The sequence below is a fragment of the Saccoglossus kowalevskii genome, chromosome 8, assembly GCF_978046115.1.
Source record: "Saccoglossus kowalevskii chromosome 8, keSacKowa6.1, whole genome shotgun sequence".
Taxonomy (NCBI): domain Eukaryota; kingdom Metazoa; phylum Hemichordata; class Enteropneusta; family Harrimaniidae; genus Saccoglossus; species Saccoglossus kowalevskii.
In genome coordinates, this window is record NC_140648.1 from 4,204,998 (window position 1) to 4,222,383 (window position 17,386).

At 32.4% G+C, this 17,386-nt stretch overlaps 1 protein-coding gene and 1 long non-coding RNA gene across 2 annotated transcripts in view; one reads left to right on the top strand and one right to left on the bottom strand.

The window, feature by feature from the left end:
- LOC102809109 (DNA-dependent protein kinase catalytic subunit-like) overlaps positions 1-17,386 on the top strand; it is an 80,967-nt gene that overhangs the window by 34,456 nt on the left and 29,125 nt on the right. Inside the window, exons 39-58 of the mRNA XM_085502651.1 lie at positions 565-700; positions 1,035-1,192; positions 1,650-1,752; positions 1,977-2,104; positions 2,648-2,855; positions 3,414-3,592; positions 4,078-4,246; positions 4,432-4,606; positions 6,372-6,532; positions 7,122-7,256; positions 7,590-7,709; positions 7,830-7,973; positions 9,785-9,930; positions 10,668-10,799; positions 10,928-11,036; positions 11,360-11,484; positions 11,840-11,989; positions 12,443-12,616; positions 16,658-16,958; positions 17,195-17,366. Of these exons, the coding sequence (XP_085358777.1) occupies positions 565-700; positions 1,035-1,192; positions 1,650-1,752; positions 1,977-2,104; positions 2,648-2,855; positions 3,414-3,592; positions 4,078-4,246; positions 4,432-4,606; positions 6,372-6,532; positions 7,122-7,256; positions 7,590-7,709; positions 7,830-7,973; positions 9,785-9,930; positions 10,668-10,799; positions 10,928-11,036; positions 11,360-11,484; positions 11,840-11,989; positions 12,443-12,616; positions 16,658-16,958; positions 17,195-17,366 (3,125 nt within the window). The remainder of the gene's footprint in view (positions 1-564; positions 701-1,034; positions 1,193-1,649; positions 1,753-1,976; positions 2,105-2,647; positions 2,856-3,413; positions 3,593-4,077; positions 4,247-4,431; positions 4,607-6,371; positions 6,533-7,121; positions 7,257-7,589; positions 7,710-7,829; positions 7,974-9,784; positions 9,931-10,667; positions 10,800-10,927; positions 11,037-11,359; positions 11,485-11,839; positions 11,990-12,442; positions 12,617-16,657; positions 16,959-17,194; positions 17,367-17,386) is intronic.
- LOC146739233 (uncharacterized) lies at positions 14,624-15,609 on the bottom strand. The gene is made up of 2 exons (XR_014930134.1): positions 15,285-15,609; positions 14,624-14,796 (listed from the first exon to the last, which is right to left on the bottom strand). It is a non-coding gene; the product is annotated as an uncharacterized LOC146739233 (long non-coding RNA).

Sequence of the window (17,386 nt, forward strand, 5' to 3'; positions counted from 1 at the left end):
AGCTATTGCATTTTTATCATGCATTGTTATCGTCATTTCGACTCAATTCCTGCATGTAAGCAGGTCACAACCTCTCCACCTTCAAGAAATGTATGATGACATAAATTTTTAAAACAAAAATTAGTAATCCTTGTTAGTCCCAGTTCGAACGAAGTTCGAAAACGGGGACTTATAATTCGGTCTTCGTACGTCCTTGCGAGTCCGTCCAGAGTCATATTTCAAAATTCTTTGGACTGACGAGCACAAAGAGAACTTTCAAAAATTTAACGGGGACTGAGTCATTTTCAATGACTTGTTGAATCATGAAGCCCACAAAGTATGAAACTTTGTCAAGATATCCAAACATAAATTTAATGATGTTACAATTAATAGTTGTTTGAGAAAAGTTGGTAACATTTTGTTCACAATATATCCATGGAACAACACAAATACTGTTCCTGAACTCTGCAACTCACAATTTTTGTGTTAGTTATTCAGTGTATGTTGGAATCACTAACATATGCTCTGTTGGTTTAGCACATCCTGGGCAGTATACAAACATTAAATGTCATACTTTGTTTTCAGGAAAGGATTAACTGTTCATGCTGCCATCCTATCAAATTGGAGTTCATTAAAATCATGGTGGAGTGAGGGTGCTACTCATGATCAAAGAAGTTCAACTCTAATTCTGCTCAAGAAATTACTTCAGATAGACTCAAAGGTGGGTTTTTAAAATTTGGTTATATGTGGTTATATGTGGAGAAACTCATAGCATAGCTGTTTCTTAAAAGGCAATAATCACAGTATGAACTGTTATTATTTACTGTTATTATGTAACCCCAGAATTTTTATTATTTTTATTATAGACAATATTTAATTGATATTGAAGTAAAAATTTAATGCGTTAAATCATACTTCGAAAGCACTGCATTCTGTAATTCTTATTCAAAGATATACGCTAAAGTCATAGATCATTGCTTACATGTAGCTATATTATTATGCCTGTTTTAAAATGCAAAACTCAGTTCAAATAATGGATTTTATTTATGTTTTAGTTTGCCTCTGATCCTACCCATGCTGCATTCAAGCCTGTTTTTGATATGTATCTGAATATGGTGACTGATTCCAACACATCTCTGGCATTCAAGAGTAGAGTTTTGGAAATACTCTACTTCTTTACCAGGATACCAGAACAAGAGTTATCTCTCTTACAGTAAGTCACCCATTTAATAGTGTTATTTTTCTAGACCTGTTCCAAGTGGCATAGACAGTACACTGCTGTGTTTGTTAATTTTACCCTAAATGGCTCTCTGGATCAAATATCATAAAGAATTGATGTCTATTGCACACACACTTGTTTCCATGGAAACAATGAGTATTTTCGCCATAATGTCAAATCCTACTTTGGTGGCCATTTTGAATTGAAAATTGGTCAAAATGCATCCGAGGTTCATAATTTAACAACTAATTAGATTACTCCATTTCGTTTCTGCAAACTTTCAAATACAGAGAACAACTTTCATGAAATTCTTGTCATAAGTGTGTTAACTACATTCCTGCATGCTTAATATCAAGAGTTAGAACTTTAAAGCTGAACTCATGGCATCCATCTTTGTAGTAATATACTTTTGTACCATATAAAATGTTTTTCTTTCTCTTGTTATTCTAAGAGGGAGACTGAACAGACTGATTGCTGATAACTTTCCTTTGAAGTCTTCAGAGTTTGTTGTTGGAAGTCCCAAATACAATGATTATGTAGCAGCATTTGGCAAGGTAAAACTACATCTTTACAAGACAATATATTTATTTGCTTCCTGTGGGCACTGTACATTTTTGCTTTGTATAAGAGACTGTTTTTGATATTATCATTAAATTTATTTAACAAAATGGTGACTGTATATTATGTATTTTTTTTTTTTTTGGTTATTTTTTACACTTGCATGTTTGTTTTTTCACTTTTATAAATGACTGAACCTCTTTGCTGAATTCACTTTCAGATCTTGTCTGCATTGGTGATTTCTGGAAGCCTAATGTTACTGGAACTTTTAATCAGTATCATGTGTCGTGAACCTAAACATGTCTGTGAAGATCAGATACAGGCATCCTTGATTACATTTATTAAACAGTAAGTTGTTGCATTCCTTCTAACTGTCTTGTTTTATGATTAATCTGTGGGTAAAGGGCAGTGGTCATTGTGGAATGAACCTTTGGAATAAACAATACATTCTACAAAATGTGTATATTGAACCATCCTGATAAGTTCACTTGGTGAGTAGTGCTATAGGATTATACTACAGGGTCTTATACTGCATCTTAAATCATCATGTGTATGAACGTGTCAAAGGAGGTATTGCCACCTCATAAACTAATGGGCACAAGAATACCACATCTATTGGCTAGGTGAAAACTGAGTGGTTATCACAGTAATACTTTCAGCAGATGATACTCAGTGTAGTGTAGTGGTTTTATCAGCATGCAGAGTAGAATAAATGTCTAACTGATGTATTCTCCTGCTGACGTTACCTCAAACACAAACAATTGCAGATACCAGATACCTAATTTTACCAGATGCCTAATTTGCCAAGTGGTCAGGTAACATAGTTTAAGCTTACTCTGGTAGATTATACATTGCTGACATTATCGTTATTCTGTTCTCATTTCTTACTAGTCTTCCTGCTGATAAACAGAAACCGGCCGTGGATGTGGCGTTTGACGTCTTTCACAAAGAGAACGTCTACCCAAATGACATACGCCGGGCGGCTTTAGAGAGAGTTGGTCTTCCTCTGTTGAGATTGGTCGACATTCCTACACTGAGTACATTCTTTATAAGTCATGTCAATCAAATCATGAATACTATTGAAGCCAAGCAAATTAAGGTAAGTCGTTGTAATTATATACTGTGTGTTTATATTTTGTGTTTCCTCTGCATATGACATTAATCTTGAGAACTTGAGAATCAGTATCAAGCTTAACCTTTTTACAACCAGTGAACCGTCACAAATTCACAAAATTTTCCTGTTTGTAGTCTGCACTTTCTTTCAGAAAATTGAGACAAAAATAGCCCAAACTGACTCACATTTTGTCTGTTGGCTCCAAGATTAGAGTTCATTTCTAGAAAAACTGAAGAATAAAAGAAAAAAGTGCAGAACAATTTGGTTGAGAAAATCTGGTGGTGAAAAGGTTAATTGTCACTCTCCAGTTGAGTGAAATGTTTTGGTTGTTCGATAGCAATTATACTCCTTGTATAAAATACCATTTTTGATAATTTAAATTAAAAAAATTAAAAATGCATCACAACTACTTGCATTTTTTGTTTAATTCATCACATCATTTTCAAATGCACTACTAGTATTCCAATTTTAAATTTAGTATAAATTATACTTGTACATGTTTTACAAATTTTTAGAACTGTTTTACTCACTTTCTCTCTACAGGTACCAGAGAGTAGTTTTGAAACACAACTGGTGTCTAAGATTGGATGTTTTGAATTGATGGAAGTATTGTATTCCAGGATGACTAAAGAAGAACTGAACACACCACAATCTAAAGTCAATAAAATATACTGTCGTGATTCAGTCAAGTCTGGTAAAGAAATGACGATGGCTTTGACAAAGTGAGAACTCTTCTTTTGTTCAGCATCTCTCAAATCTAGCGTATTTGCTATCTGTAATGCATACACTGAGCTATGTATGAATGCCTCAAAACACCGAATGTGACTGTATTTGCTACTAGATAAACAGGTAGCAAAGCTGAGACCAATGTTGAACCATCTCACAAAGTCATTCAAAAATCAAGAATGGTTCAACAGTGATCTCAAATCGCCTTTGCTATCTGTTCAGCTAATACGGTTGTGCTCTGTTTTTAGGTACTCGTACACAAAAGATACACTTGCGTAAATGACAGAGGTGAGTTTGTGGGTTAAGTAAGTCCTATTTAAATGATCCAATTTGCTTCATATAGAGTAAATTTCATGGAAATTTAGGTTGATGTTAATCTAATCCTGTCTTCACCATGGTATCAGATTATCCGTTGTAATTAAATAAACATAATTTATTTTATAATGAATCATACATGTACATAAATGTGTGTATATTGCAGGATTGCCCATGCTGCCAAGGGAGAAGACATCAGAGGTGAGAGTGTATTGGTAGAATTGCGTCGACAGTATCACTGTGCTGCCTACAATGCCTTGGTAGCTATCGTCTCCTGTACTCAGAATGACATCAAATTCTATAATGGATTTCTTTTTGCTGAGAATCATGCCAAGGTAATGTGACACATTAATAACAAATGAAGTACCGTACATCATAAAATAAAAATTCAAAAATCGTCATTTGTTTTTATTTTCATTATTGATCTGTGTAGTAGATTGTACTTATTGAGAATTGATTTGTTTTTAAAATAAAAATTGCTAACTCTAAATCTGTTTGACTGTTTTTACACTGTATTTAGGGTCAGTTTTTTCTTGACAATCTTGTTGACGCCGATAAGGTTTATCACTTTGAGATTGAAATGGAATCACCCATGGAACGCAAAAAGAAATTTGTTGCTATTCGTAAGGAAGTTAGAGATGCCAGTGAAGAGGATGACTTGCAGGACTCAGCAGTTGGTTTATATGGAACTGGAGGTCAGTTCCCATTATTCATTTTACTAGTAGTGATTCGCAAGCATTTTTTTCATTATGGTGTATTCTAGCCTGTGTTTCATTTCAAACATAACAAATTATTGTGTTACAGTCAGAATTTTAGAAAAAAGTACAATAAAAATCCAATTTGCATTCTTTTTGACTCCCGTGTGCGAAGCACAAAAGGGAGTCTTTGCAGTTACCCTGTCTGTATGTCTGTATGTCTGTATGTCTGTATGTCTGTATGTCTGTATGTATGTATGTATGTATGTATGTATGTATGTCACTTTTTTTTGTTCCACCGTTATCTCAAGAACCACTAATCAAATTTTGGTGAAACGTGGTACATAGATGCTCTGGGATAATGCGCAGAGTTGATTAGGTTTTGGTAAAAATCTATGAATATTAATTACCTAATTTGCCGATTTTTAGCTGTTCCAAGACTGTTCCACTGATATCTGAAGACCCACTCATTGGATTTTGATGAAATTTGGCACATGGATGCTCTGAACTAGTGCGGAGATTTTATTAGTTTTGGGTAAAAATCTATGAATATTAATTACCTAATTTGCATGGTAATTAACTGATTTTAAGCTGTTCTATGACTGTTCCACTGATTTTTGAAGAACCACTCATTGGATTTCAATGAAAATTGGCACATGGATGCTCTGAACTAATGCTCAGATTTGATTAGTTTTGGGTAAAAATCTGTTAATATTATTAATTACCTAATTTACATAATGATTAATCAATTTTCGGCTTTTCCACTGATATCTCAAGTACTAATCATAACATTTCAATAAAACTTGGTACATAGGTGTCATATGACACTGCACATACCTGATAGTTTTTAAGGTAATATCAGTACATATTAATTACCTAATTTGCATAATTAATTAATTTTCAGCTTTTGTTATTTCGAGTAGTAATGATCACGTTTCAATGAAACTTAGTACATCGTTACTTGAGGACTGTGCAGAGATCTAATTAGTTTTTGGGTAAATATTTGTGCATATTAATCACCTTATTAGCATAATTAGTTAATTTTCAGCTTTTCACCTGATATCTCAAGTACTAATCATCACATTTCAATGAGACTTGCGACATAGATATTCTAGGACTATGCAGAGACCTGATTAATTTTGGAATAAATAATTGTGCCTATTAATTACCTAATTTGCATAATTAGTTAATTTTTTTCTGTTCTATGATGTCTAAAAACCACTCATTGGATTCCTAATTAACATAATTAATTAATACTGATATCTCAAGTATTGATCATCACATTTGAATAAAACTTGGTACATAAATGCTCTAGGACAATAAACAGTCTGATTAATTTTGGATTAAAATCTGTTCATATTAATTCTCTAATTAGCATAATAATTAATATTTTTTTGGTTCTAATCACATTTCAATGAAACTTGGTACATTGTGCAGACCTTATTAGTTTTACACTTAAATCTGTTCATAATAGTTACCTTATTTGCATAATTAGTTTTCAGCTATTCCATCAATATCTCAAGTATAAGTAATTTTGAATTAATTTTTAATGTGTCTCCAAAACTCTCAGCACACGGGAGTTCTTTCTAAGCTTTCTTTGATTTTTATAGGGGTTAAAAGGGAAATTTGTGTGCAGGCATTGTTTTTTAGAAATCAAATTTACCAGCAACTTTTTCCTTTGTCCTGCTTGTATGTAGAGTACATGTATGTATGTATCTACATCACAATTTGTATGTTTCCCAGATAATATATTTTTATTTTCTAGGTGTCAGATATCTTTCCTCACAGTATCTAGCTGACAGCAGTCTTAGTGAAGAAATCAGTCAGTTTGACATGAATACGGCTGCCTTTACTGGCACATTGGATAAAGATAAAACTGCAGCATCAGGAAATACATCACAGGGTCCAAGATCAGCATCACCATTGGTATGTTGTAACATCCAGTCCAGTACTGGTGTGTTTAGCTTCCTTATTAACATTTTACCAGTACCAATAGTTCTTGACAGGAATGGTATATTGTATCTGTAGTTATCTATTACAATTTTGTGTATAGTTATTAATGTATGGTAAATGCATTCCTAAAAGATAATTCTCAGGAATTTCACGCAAAAGTTCCTCACCACTTGTGACTTTAAACATGTCATCCCTTCAAAATTTGAATATTACTGACACTTTTAACAAAATATTAAGAATTATAACAATTAATGATACTTAATGTGATATCAGGTGCAAGCATACTTATATAGTGATAGTAAATATTACCTGTCATTAATGTTTGACCAGTAATACATTGTCATATACTATAGTCTGTACTGAACCATGCATATATACATTGAGTCTTTCTCTTGATTTGCTGTGGTCTTTCTGTTATCTAGTGTTGCTTTGTAATATAGAGATGTTACATTTTATTAGTACATTGTGTTTTTTTGTGATGATGGAATTTCAGACCAATCTTTGCATGTCAATCTTTGCATGTTGCATGTCTTACCACGTTTTGTATTCTCTTTGTTACCAGCCACCGTCGGCTTTTGTGAAGGGAGATTACTTAGAGATGGAGATGGATGAACTGAATCTACACGAATGCATGTCAAATATGACAGCATTACTTAAACATATGAAAAGAAATAAAGTTACTCCTGAAGTGGCAAAGGTAATGCTACGCAATAATATAAGGACAATGAACAAAGTTGTGTTCTGATTTTTAGTAACATATTGTTTCTGATACCAAAACAACACAATTAAAACATGCATAGCAAACCAATCAGAAACTTACGTATCAATGTTCCTGTTTTTGTGTCAATATGGTAGTGACAATTGTTTCAGAATTTTGTAAACTTTTGGGCAAAATATAATCAAGAACTTTCAATTCTTTTCTTGATCTTCATCACACTGGACCTCTGTCTTCACTTCTCTGTCACACACATATATATAATACAGGGGAGTGACACCTTGTTATAATCATATCTTTATTTATTCTTTACAGGGTACAGTCCCTCATGAGTTGCCTGGCTATATGTCATACTTACAGAAGAAGTTATCTGGTCCTTCAACCAATCCTAATGTAAAGTTGTTCATCATTAAACTGATTATCAATGCTGAGGAGGTAGGTGGTAAATACACTGAAACATTTAAAATATAATCTGTTTTTGTATGAATTTGAAAACTTGTCAATTATCACATATCGATTATATATCATCATATGTGATGTCTGCTTAATATTCAGGTGTTCCGTCCGTATGCTAAATTCTGGTTGGCTCCTTTGATGGAGTGGATCCTTGGTGGTCAGACTGGTGGTGATGGCATTCATTACATGATAGGTGATATTGTCGTACTTATGTTGACATGGTCAGCAATTGCAAAACCTGAGGTATATACATGTTCTTCTTTTCTCTCATTCTTGTATCAGCCTTGAAGAAACAAGTTTATTATGGTTGAAATGATATTCAAATCTATAGATAACATTACATACAATGTATGATCCAAGCATAACGTATTAAATTAATATAAGCTGAATGGACTGACAAATATAATATATAGTGGACATAATCATTGTCTTTATTTAACTGTTTGAAATAACTAGACATTTTTCACAATGGCCCTTCTTCACTAGCAGATGAAATTATTTCTTGGGGGCATAAAATTACAGATACGTTCATATGTCCACAAATAAAATAAGCATTGAGGATGTAACTATATTCTGCGTTTGGACTATATAACAACATTAACAATCTAGTCAACTCATTCTCTGTGCTTACTACTAATACCGGTAGTACATGTATACATGTTCTATTGTGAAGTCATTCTATTTTGTGGTGGTTATATGTGTCCTTGTGTTTCACTAGTACTTATGATCTTTTCGTATGCCACCAGCAATGAGCCATAGCTCGGAAAAGCTACCTATTTTGAATAGTTATTCAGGACAATGATCACCAAATATTGCCTACTATACTGTAAAATACTTTCGCTTGGAATTAATTTTCACTATTTTTGCTAAAGGAATGATTCAGTGAAAATAAAATCCAGCGAATATACCTTTTCTTGTATATTTTACATTCAACTCACCAAAAATCAGTGAAAATAAATTCCATACAAAACACCCATAAAGTCATTTAATCAAAAATTAATTCCAGCTAAAATTAAGTATTTTACAGTATATTAATATGTTACAGCTAGTTTTTAGCTTGTTTAAATCTAGCTTTAGATCGCTTTCAAAAACACCATATATCTAAATTGTGTAAACTGATCTTCCTAAATATGTGTTATTTTTGGTATGTTAGGTAAATACTACAAAGAATATGTAAAAATTATTGATAACAATGATACTCACTCTAGAACTTGTACGTTTCTATGAAAGGGAAAATCCAGCTGTGTGCCAGTTTGGAAGTAAAGTTATGTCCCAAAGATGCTGAACTTGTACGTTTCTATGAAAGGGAAAATCCAGCTGGGTGCCAGTTTGGAAGTAAAGTTATGTCCCAAAGATGCTGAACTTGTACGTTTCTATGAAAGGGAAAATCCAGCTGGGTGCCAGTTTGGAAGTAAACTTATGTCCCAAAGATGCTGAACTTGTACGTTTCTATGAAAGGGAAAATCCAGCTGGGTGCCAGTTTGGAAGTAAAGTTATGTCCCAAAGATGCTGAACTTGTACGTTTCTATGAAAGGGAAAATCCAGCTGGGTGTCAGTTTGGAAGTAAAGTTATGTCCCAAAGATGCTGAATTTGATTATCTTTATTTATAATGTACTGACTAGCAAAAACAGAAAAGCTCTACAAATTCTTGATATTTTGTTGACAGATAATATATCAAATAGAAATCATAATGCAAATAAAAATTGTTTCCATGGAAAAAATTACTTAGTGACTTTGTTGTATTGAGCCGGTGGCCATTCCGGTGAAATCCCTGTATCAGAAGTGTGTGAGCCATAATTTGAATTGTTCATGGTTTCAAAATGGAAAATTTCATCATATATTGTTGTTCAGTTAAGCTTGTATGAACCATTGCCATTTGTATGCAGCATAAAGCACTAGAGATGATTGGCCAACACATTTCAGTTGAATTTTGTTACTGATCGAGTGATGTCTGATGTTTTGTCTTTATAATGTAAGGCAAATGATCTCCTGTACTAGATATGTATTCATACAGTAATGGTTTTTGATTTGTGTTGTTTATCTCACCGTACAGGCAGGTGATAGAATTTTAGCTAGCCGATTGGTAGAGTATTTGATGCATCACACTCACCATTCTAACAGGCAGGTACTTCGTAATAATCTGGAGATGGTGAAAACAGTTGTAGAACTATGGAGAGACTGTATTGAAGTGCCTTCCAGGTATGACATCACAATACATTGTTACATCAACAGTCATGCCATTCATTTATAAGACTAATAAAAAAAATATATAGTACACTTACCTTTTAAGCACATTAAAAAAATCACAAAAAAACGATCAAAAGTCTAAAAAATCTAAAAAGAATCGTTTTTTAAAATCTGTGCGAAAATTAAGAATCATGAGAACTTGCATGAGGTACTAAATGGAATAATATTCCAAACTACGGGACCAACGTAGGCAAAAGTTTTTTTTCCCTAAAACTCGATGGTACAGTAGTTAGTGTGTTCATCTCAAACCAGGGAGATTCAGAGTTTTGATTCCCAGAGCCGACGACTCAGCAGTATAAAAATCGAGTACAATGTGCCCTGCCTTCCAAACATGAAGTATTAGGTTTGGGAAACATGCAATTAGCACCTACAACAAAACTGTCAGAAAAGACAGCAGTAATTTCAATGTCCAAAAGAAGGTTTTCTCAGTACATGTTTATTCAACGATGAGAAAATTCGTCAGGCTGGAGTATATAGCTCGAGAAGTTACCATATGTCAAGCATCGTGGCACTACATGTACATTCAACTTTAAAATGTATCTAGGAATAATTTGTTAACCAGCAAAAAGATTGGTGTAGTGAACTTTCATTATTTGATTTCTTGGCTTCGTTCACTGTACAGTGTGCGACTACATTTTTTCCCAACTGTCACCTGTACTTAGTTGAATGATTCTACTGTGTTTTCTTAGGGTTATCTTTGAAGCATTTTCTGGTAAAGATCCTAAAGGCAAAGAAAACGCTACTGGTATTCAGTTACTTGGTGTGATTCTATCCAATCAGCTACCTCCTTACAGAGATACATGTGGCATTGATAAAGATCGGTAAGTACAATGAATACCGGGGTAAGTCATTTTCTGATCTTCACATTCCAGGCAAGTCAATTACATTAGTATTATTAGAAAAACTAAATGTAACAGCAAAGTGATAATTATTTGTTTATATTTACCAGGTTTTATACAACCTTAAGTGCCAACCTTTCTTTTAAATATAAAGATGTCTATGCTGCATCAGCTGAGGTTGTTGGCATGGTGATGAAATACATGGCTGAGAAAGAAAAGGTAAATTGATACAGTGTATAATTCCATGCAAATGACATTTCAGAGAAGTTTTGGATTACTGTTAGACAAAATAGAGAATAATCTGTCAATAAAACCAACTTTGTCTCATTATAAACCAAAAACCTGTGAAAACTGAGTAATTATCTCAGTCTCTTTGGTTTTGAAAGATTTAAATCAAATTGCTCAGTAAAATATCAGATTCTGACAAGAAAAGTAGGTATGCATGACAGCTGTGGGATGGCAAAATCTTTAGCACTTCAAATAGGTCAGGAATCACTAGGTTTTATTTGAAATGTGATACAATCATGTATTGTTTTCATCAGGTAACTGACGGTACATTTCATGATAATGTATTCAGAGAAATCTCATCATCACAGTCTAGCAGACCAGAAGTTTTCATAACATGCATCTATAAAGTACAGCTGTATTATAAACCATTTACTGACAGGTGGGTACATAGCAACCAAATGAATTCCATTTGTATACTTGGTATCAATTACCAAGCCTCAAACCTTGACAAAACTTGAAACATCATCCATCATCTCCTATATTCATTTGATTACATTTTAACGATCACACAATTGAGTAATTGTGATCCTGTCTTTTAAGCCATGTGCTATCTCCCTGGTGCATATTGATTACCTAGCTTCAGAATTTGTAGCACTCCATTGCAAACTCATTACAACATAAAATTGTTACCTTATAGTCGTCATGAAATCAAAGATAGTCTTATTAATTTTAATAAAAGTAAAATGAAATATCCTTTTTCAGAATTCTTGATAATGTTTTTATTTCTCTCAAAGGTTTATTAACAAGTTGCTTTTCATGTTACCACAAATTCATGGCCAACCTAAAACCTATGCTTTAGAGGTGGTCCTTGGCAGAGTAGATAGTATTGACAAAATATTCCTTGAGATGAAAAACAAAAGAATTCTGGAAATGTTAAGGCACAGGTAAGTGGTACTGGTAGATCACAGTCAAAGTTTGCATTAATGCAATAAAACTTATAAATTTAACTAATTTTTAATTACTGTAAAACCATTTATTTTCTCTGACATTTAGTTTAATTATTTTGATGTTTTGAGCTTATTCACTATTTTAATTACACAAATTTGTCAAGGAAACAATGAGTTTTATTGTTATTTTACATGTACATTTAATGTAGCAGATTTTACTTATCATTGAAAAACAAGGAAATTAAAACCCAGTGAATAATTATTGCATTTACTGTATGTTGATGACTTGGTATCTGCAGTAATTTCTCTCTTTCTATGACATTCTGCTATTGGTTGCATATAGTCATGTGACATGCTTACCTGTTGCATTATGAATATATTACTGGGTCATAAACTTTGATCTTTCTTTATTTGATTATTTCATTCTTATAATAATATATATGTTTTCAGAGATGAAACTATTCAGCTCGTGTCTCTAAAGATTGTTAATGCCATGTTAAAGAGATTAAACGAAGAGGAACTGCTGTACTTAATGCCAACTGTGGTATCATTTAGTAAGAATCTGAGCCCAGCATGTAGAGAGACCATGTATGATATATTGACCTGGATATATGATAATTACAAGTAAGTGTTAACTGTATATTGACACAGATATGTGATAATTGCAAAACTGTATAATGACGTGAATATAAGGTGATTACAAGTAACTGTTAACTATTGACCTGGATATATGATAATTACAAGTAAGTGTTAACTGAATATTGACCTGAATATATGATAATTACAAGTAAGTGTTAACTTATATTGACTTGGATATATATGATAACTACAAGTTAGTGTTAACTGTATATTGACCTTGATATATGATAATTACAAGTAAGTGTTAACTTATATTGACTTGGATATATATGATAACTACAAGTATTAAAAGTGTAACAGTATATTGACTTGGATACATGAAAATTACAAGTAAGTGTTACCTGTATATTGACTTGGATGTATGATAATTACAAGTAAGTGTTAACTGTATATTGACCTAGATATATGATAATTACAAGTAAGTGTTAACTTATATTGACCTGGATATATGATAATTACAAGTAAGTGTTAACTGTATATTGACCTGGATATATGATAATTAAAAGTATGTGTTAACTGTATATTGACCTGGATATATGATAATTACAAGTGTTAACTGTATATTGACCTGGGTATATGATAATTACAAGTAAGTGTTAACTGTATATTGACCTGGATATATGATAGTTACAAGTGTTAACTGTACATGTATATTGACCTGGATATATGATAATTACAAGTAAGTGTTAACAGTATATTGACCTGGATATATGATAATTACAAGTAAGTGTTAACTGTATATTGACCTTGATATATGATAATTACAAGTAAGTGTTAACTGTATATTGACTTGGATATATATGATAACTACAAGTAAGTGTAACAGTATATTGACCTTGATATATGATAATTACAAGTAAGTGTTAACTGTATATTGACTTGGATATATATGATAACTACAAGTAAGTGTAACAGTATATTGACTTGGATACATGAAAATTACAAGTAAGTGTTAACTGTATATTGACTTGGATGTATGATAATTACAAGTAAGTGTTAACTGTATATTGACCTAGATATATGATAATTACAAGTAAGTGTTAACTTGTATTGACTTGGATATATATGATAACTACAAGTTAGTGTTAACTGTATATTGACCTGGATATATGATAATTACAAGTGTTAACTGTATATTGACTTGGATATATGATAATTACAAGTAAGCGTTAAATGTATATTGACTTGGATATATGATAATTACAAGTAAGTGTTAACTTTATATTGACCTGGATATATGATAATTACAAGTACGTGTTAACTGTATATTGACCTTGATATATGATAATTACAAGTAAGTGTTAACAGTATATTGACCTGGATATATGATAATTACAAGTAAGTGTTAACTGTATAGTGACTTGGATGTATGATAATTACAAGTAAGTGTTAACTGTATATTGACCTAGATATATGATAATTACAAGTAAGTGTTAACTTGTATTGACTTGGATATATATGATAACTACAAGTTAGTGTTAACTGTATGTTGACCTGGATATATGATAATTACAAGTAAGTGTTAACTTATATTGACCTGGATATTTGATAATTACAAGTAAGTGTTAACTGTATATTGACCTGGATATATGATAATTACAAGTAAGTGTTAACTTGTATTGACTTGGATATACATTTGTATATGATAACTACAAGTTAGTGTTAACTGCAATCTGATTAAAATCTGATGTAGTGTACGGGCTTTAATTATTTTGGCTATAAACTTATTTTAATTTTATTTTTTATTACTTTTGTTATTAATGCCATTTTATTTCATTATTTTACTTTGATTTTGATTTTGTGATTTTTTTTAATTCTGCCCTACCTACATCTGATCCGACGCCTATGTAAGTCCCGTTCAAATCTCGCGTAAGTAACAGCCAATCACAGCCCCCCTTTTATACAGGCTGTCGGTTGCTTACTTTTCAGTGTATACGGGCAATCTTTCTGTACATTATATTTTGCCCACTTGAATAAACCATTAATAGAAAATTGCTAGTATATTTTTATTTGCAAAAGAAATTCCACAGCATTTTACAATTTTTGTCATTACATTGAATATTTGTTCACTTCCAACAAATGTGTACACTTCCAGATACATCTTCGCCAGCCAAGGTTCGTTCATTCAGTCATCGCTTCAATTTTACATCACTGAGCATAAGTATCTAGAATGGAAGCAAAAAATAAGTAAATCGTAATGATTAGAACACTGTAAACAGCTATAGTAAACAATGCAAACTGATTTTAAATTGTATAACGGTCACCGGCCCACGGCATCGACGCAGAAAATTGGAGCAAACATATATTTCCTGATCAATTGCGATGTGTTCCAAATAAAAAATATTTTATTCCAGTCCAAATCAGCTCAATTACTTTAATAAAGAGTTATTGTATAATGTACAAAATGTTGATACAATTTGATGAATTTTTACAGCTTCAATACCGTAGACGATTTTGGCCCGATCGTCAACAAAACATCACCCGTCTCCAGGGCAGGCGACTGGAAAAAGACACTGGTGTTCGGTCGAACCGGTGGAAACAAAATCGTCACTCCCAGAATAACTATGCGAAATAACGATCTAAAGTCGAACCATTCGAGCCACAATATTAACATAAAAATGACTTTCGTTGCATTTGACAATGATAAACTTACCGAAAAGCCGTGTTATTCACGGTCGCTAACGTCGGTATAATCCGCCATTTTATTTGAGTGTGTTTGCCACCTGACTCTGCCCGGTGACGTCATCATGTGCGCTATAGAAGGAGGTCTGTGATTCGTTGACTAAAATCGTCGATAGTGGGTCTCGTTGAAATCTCGTTACATAGGCATCGGCTCAGATGTAGGTAGGGCGGAATTAAAAAAATCATCAAAATCAAAGTAAAATAATAAAATAAAATAAAAGGGCATTAATAACAAATATAATGAAAAATAAAATTAAAATAAGTTTATAGCCAAAATAATTAAAGCCCGTACACTACATCAGATTTTAATCAGATTGTGTTAACTGTATATTGACCTGGATATATGATAATTACAAGTAAGTGTTAACTTATATTGACCTGGATATATGATAATTACAAGTGTTAACTGTATATTGACTTGGATATATGATAATTACAAGTAAGCGTTAACTGTATATTGACTTGGATGTATGATAATTACAAGTATTAACTGTATGTTGACCTGGATATATGATAATTACAAGTAAGTGTTAACTGTATATTGACCTGGATATATGATAATTACAAGTAAGTGTTAACTGTATATTGACTTGGATGTATGATAATTACAAGCAAGTGTTAACAGTATATTGACCTGGATATATGATAATTACAAGTAAGTGTTAACTGTATAGTGACTTGGATGTATGATAATTACAAGTAAGTGTTAACTGTATATTGACCTAGATATATGATAATTACAAGTAAGTGTTAACTTATATTGACTTGGATATATATGATAATTACAAGTTAGTGTTAACTGTATGTTGACCTTGATATATGATAATTACAAGTAAGTGTTAACTTATATTGACCTGGATATATGATAATTACAAGTACGTGTTAACTGTATATTGACCTTGATATATGATAATTACAAGTAAGTGTTAACAGTATATTGACCTGGATATATGATAATTACAAGTAAGTGTTAACTGTATAGTGACTTGGATGTATGATAATTACAAGTAAGTGTTAACTGTATATTGACCTAGATATATGATAATTACAAGTAAGTGTTAACTTGTATTGACTTGGATATATATGATAACTACAAGTTAGTGTTAACTGTATGTTGACCTGGATATATGATAATTACAAGTAAGTGTTAACTTATATTGACTCAGATATATATGATAACTACAAGTTAGTGTTAACTATATATTGACCTTGATATATGATAATTACAAGTAAGTGTTAACTTATATTGACCTGGATATATGATAATTACAAGTGTTAACTGTATATTGACTTGGATGATAATTTCCTTTTGTAATAATCTCAAAGTATATGCTATATTTCCAGGGATGAAGAGTCAAGCACAGCTGCTGAAGTCCTCAGTATGACAAAAGAAATTCTTTTGCAAGGACTTTCTGATGAGGAATCATATCTGCGACTTAGGGTGAGTAACTTTTGGAGTCATGAGACGAGACTACCCGTAGGAACTTTGGATCGAATGGTTTCCATGTTGGAATGCATGTACTCACCGGATGCAGAGAACCAGTTCCTCAGCTATGCTACAAGTCTGTTGCTGGAGATGACATCGAAGAGTCCAGATTATAAACGAGAAATCTTTGAACATGCATTGTCAGAATGTAAATTTGAAGTAAGTAAATTTATGGTCGTTCTGTAAGTATTGAGTATTTGCAAATGTATCAGTTGTAGATCAAGTTTATGCAAATAAATTATTTATATGTTAATTACATTAAAAATGTATTATTATTATATTATTATAGTGCAATTTTCATAAAAACACTGAATGTAATAATCATCAACCTGTGGAGTCTGATTTATTTAAAGTTTTTGAAGATTAGATGACTGTCATATAATTTGACTCCCTAGGACTACCAGATTGATCATTCCTGGAAGCGTCGCCATGCTGCAATATCTACCCCTATGTTTGTAGAAACTCAATCCACTCAGATTGGATCTGATTCACAGAGTTTCATAGAAACCATCGGCAACCAAGTCAGAGCTACACAAGATGTTCAGTTTTCTGCAACACAAGAAGTTGGTGAGATTTTTTGTGTGATT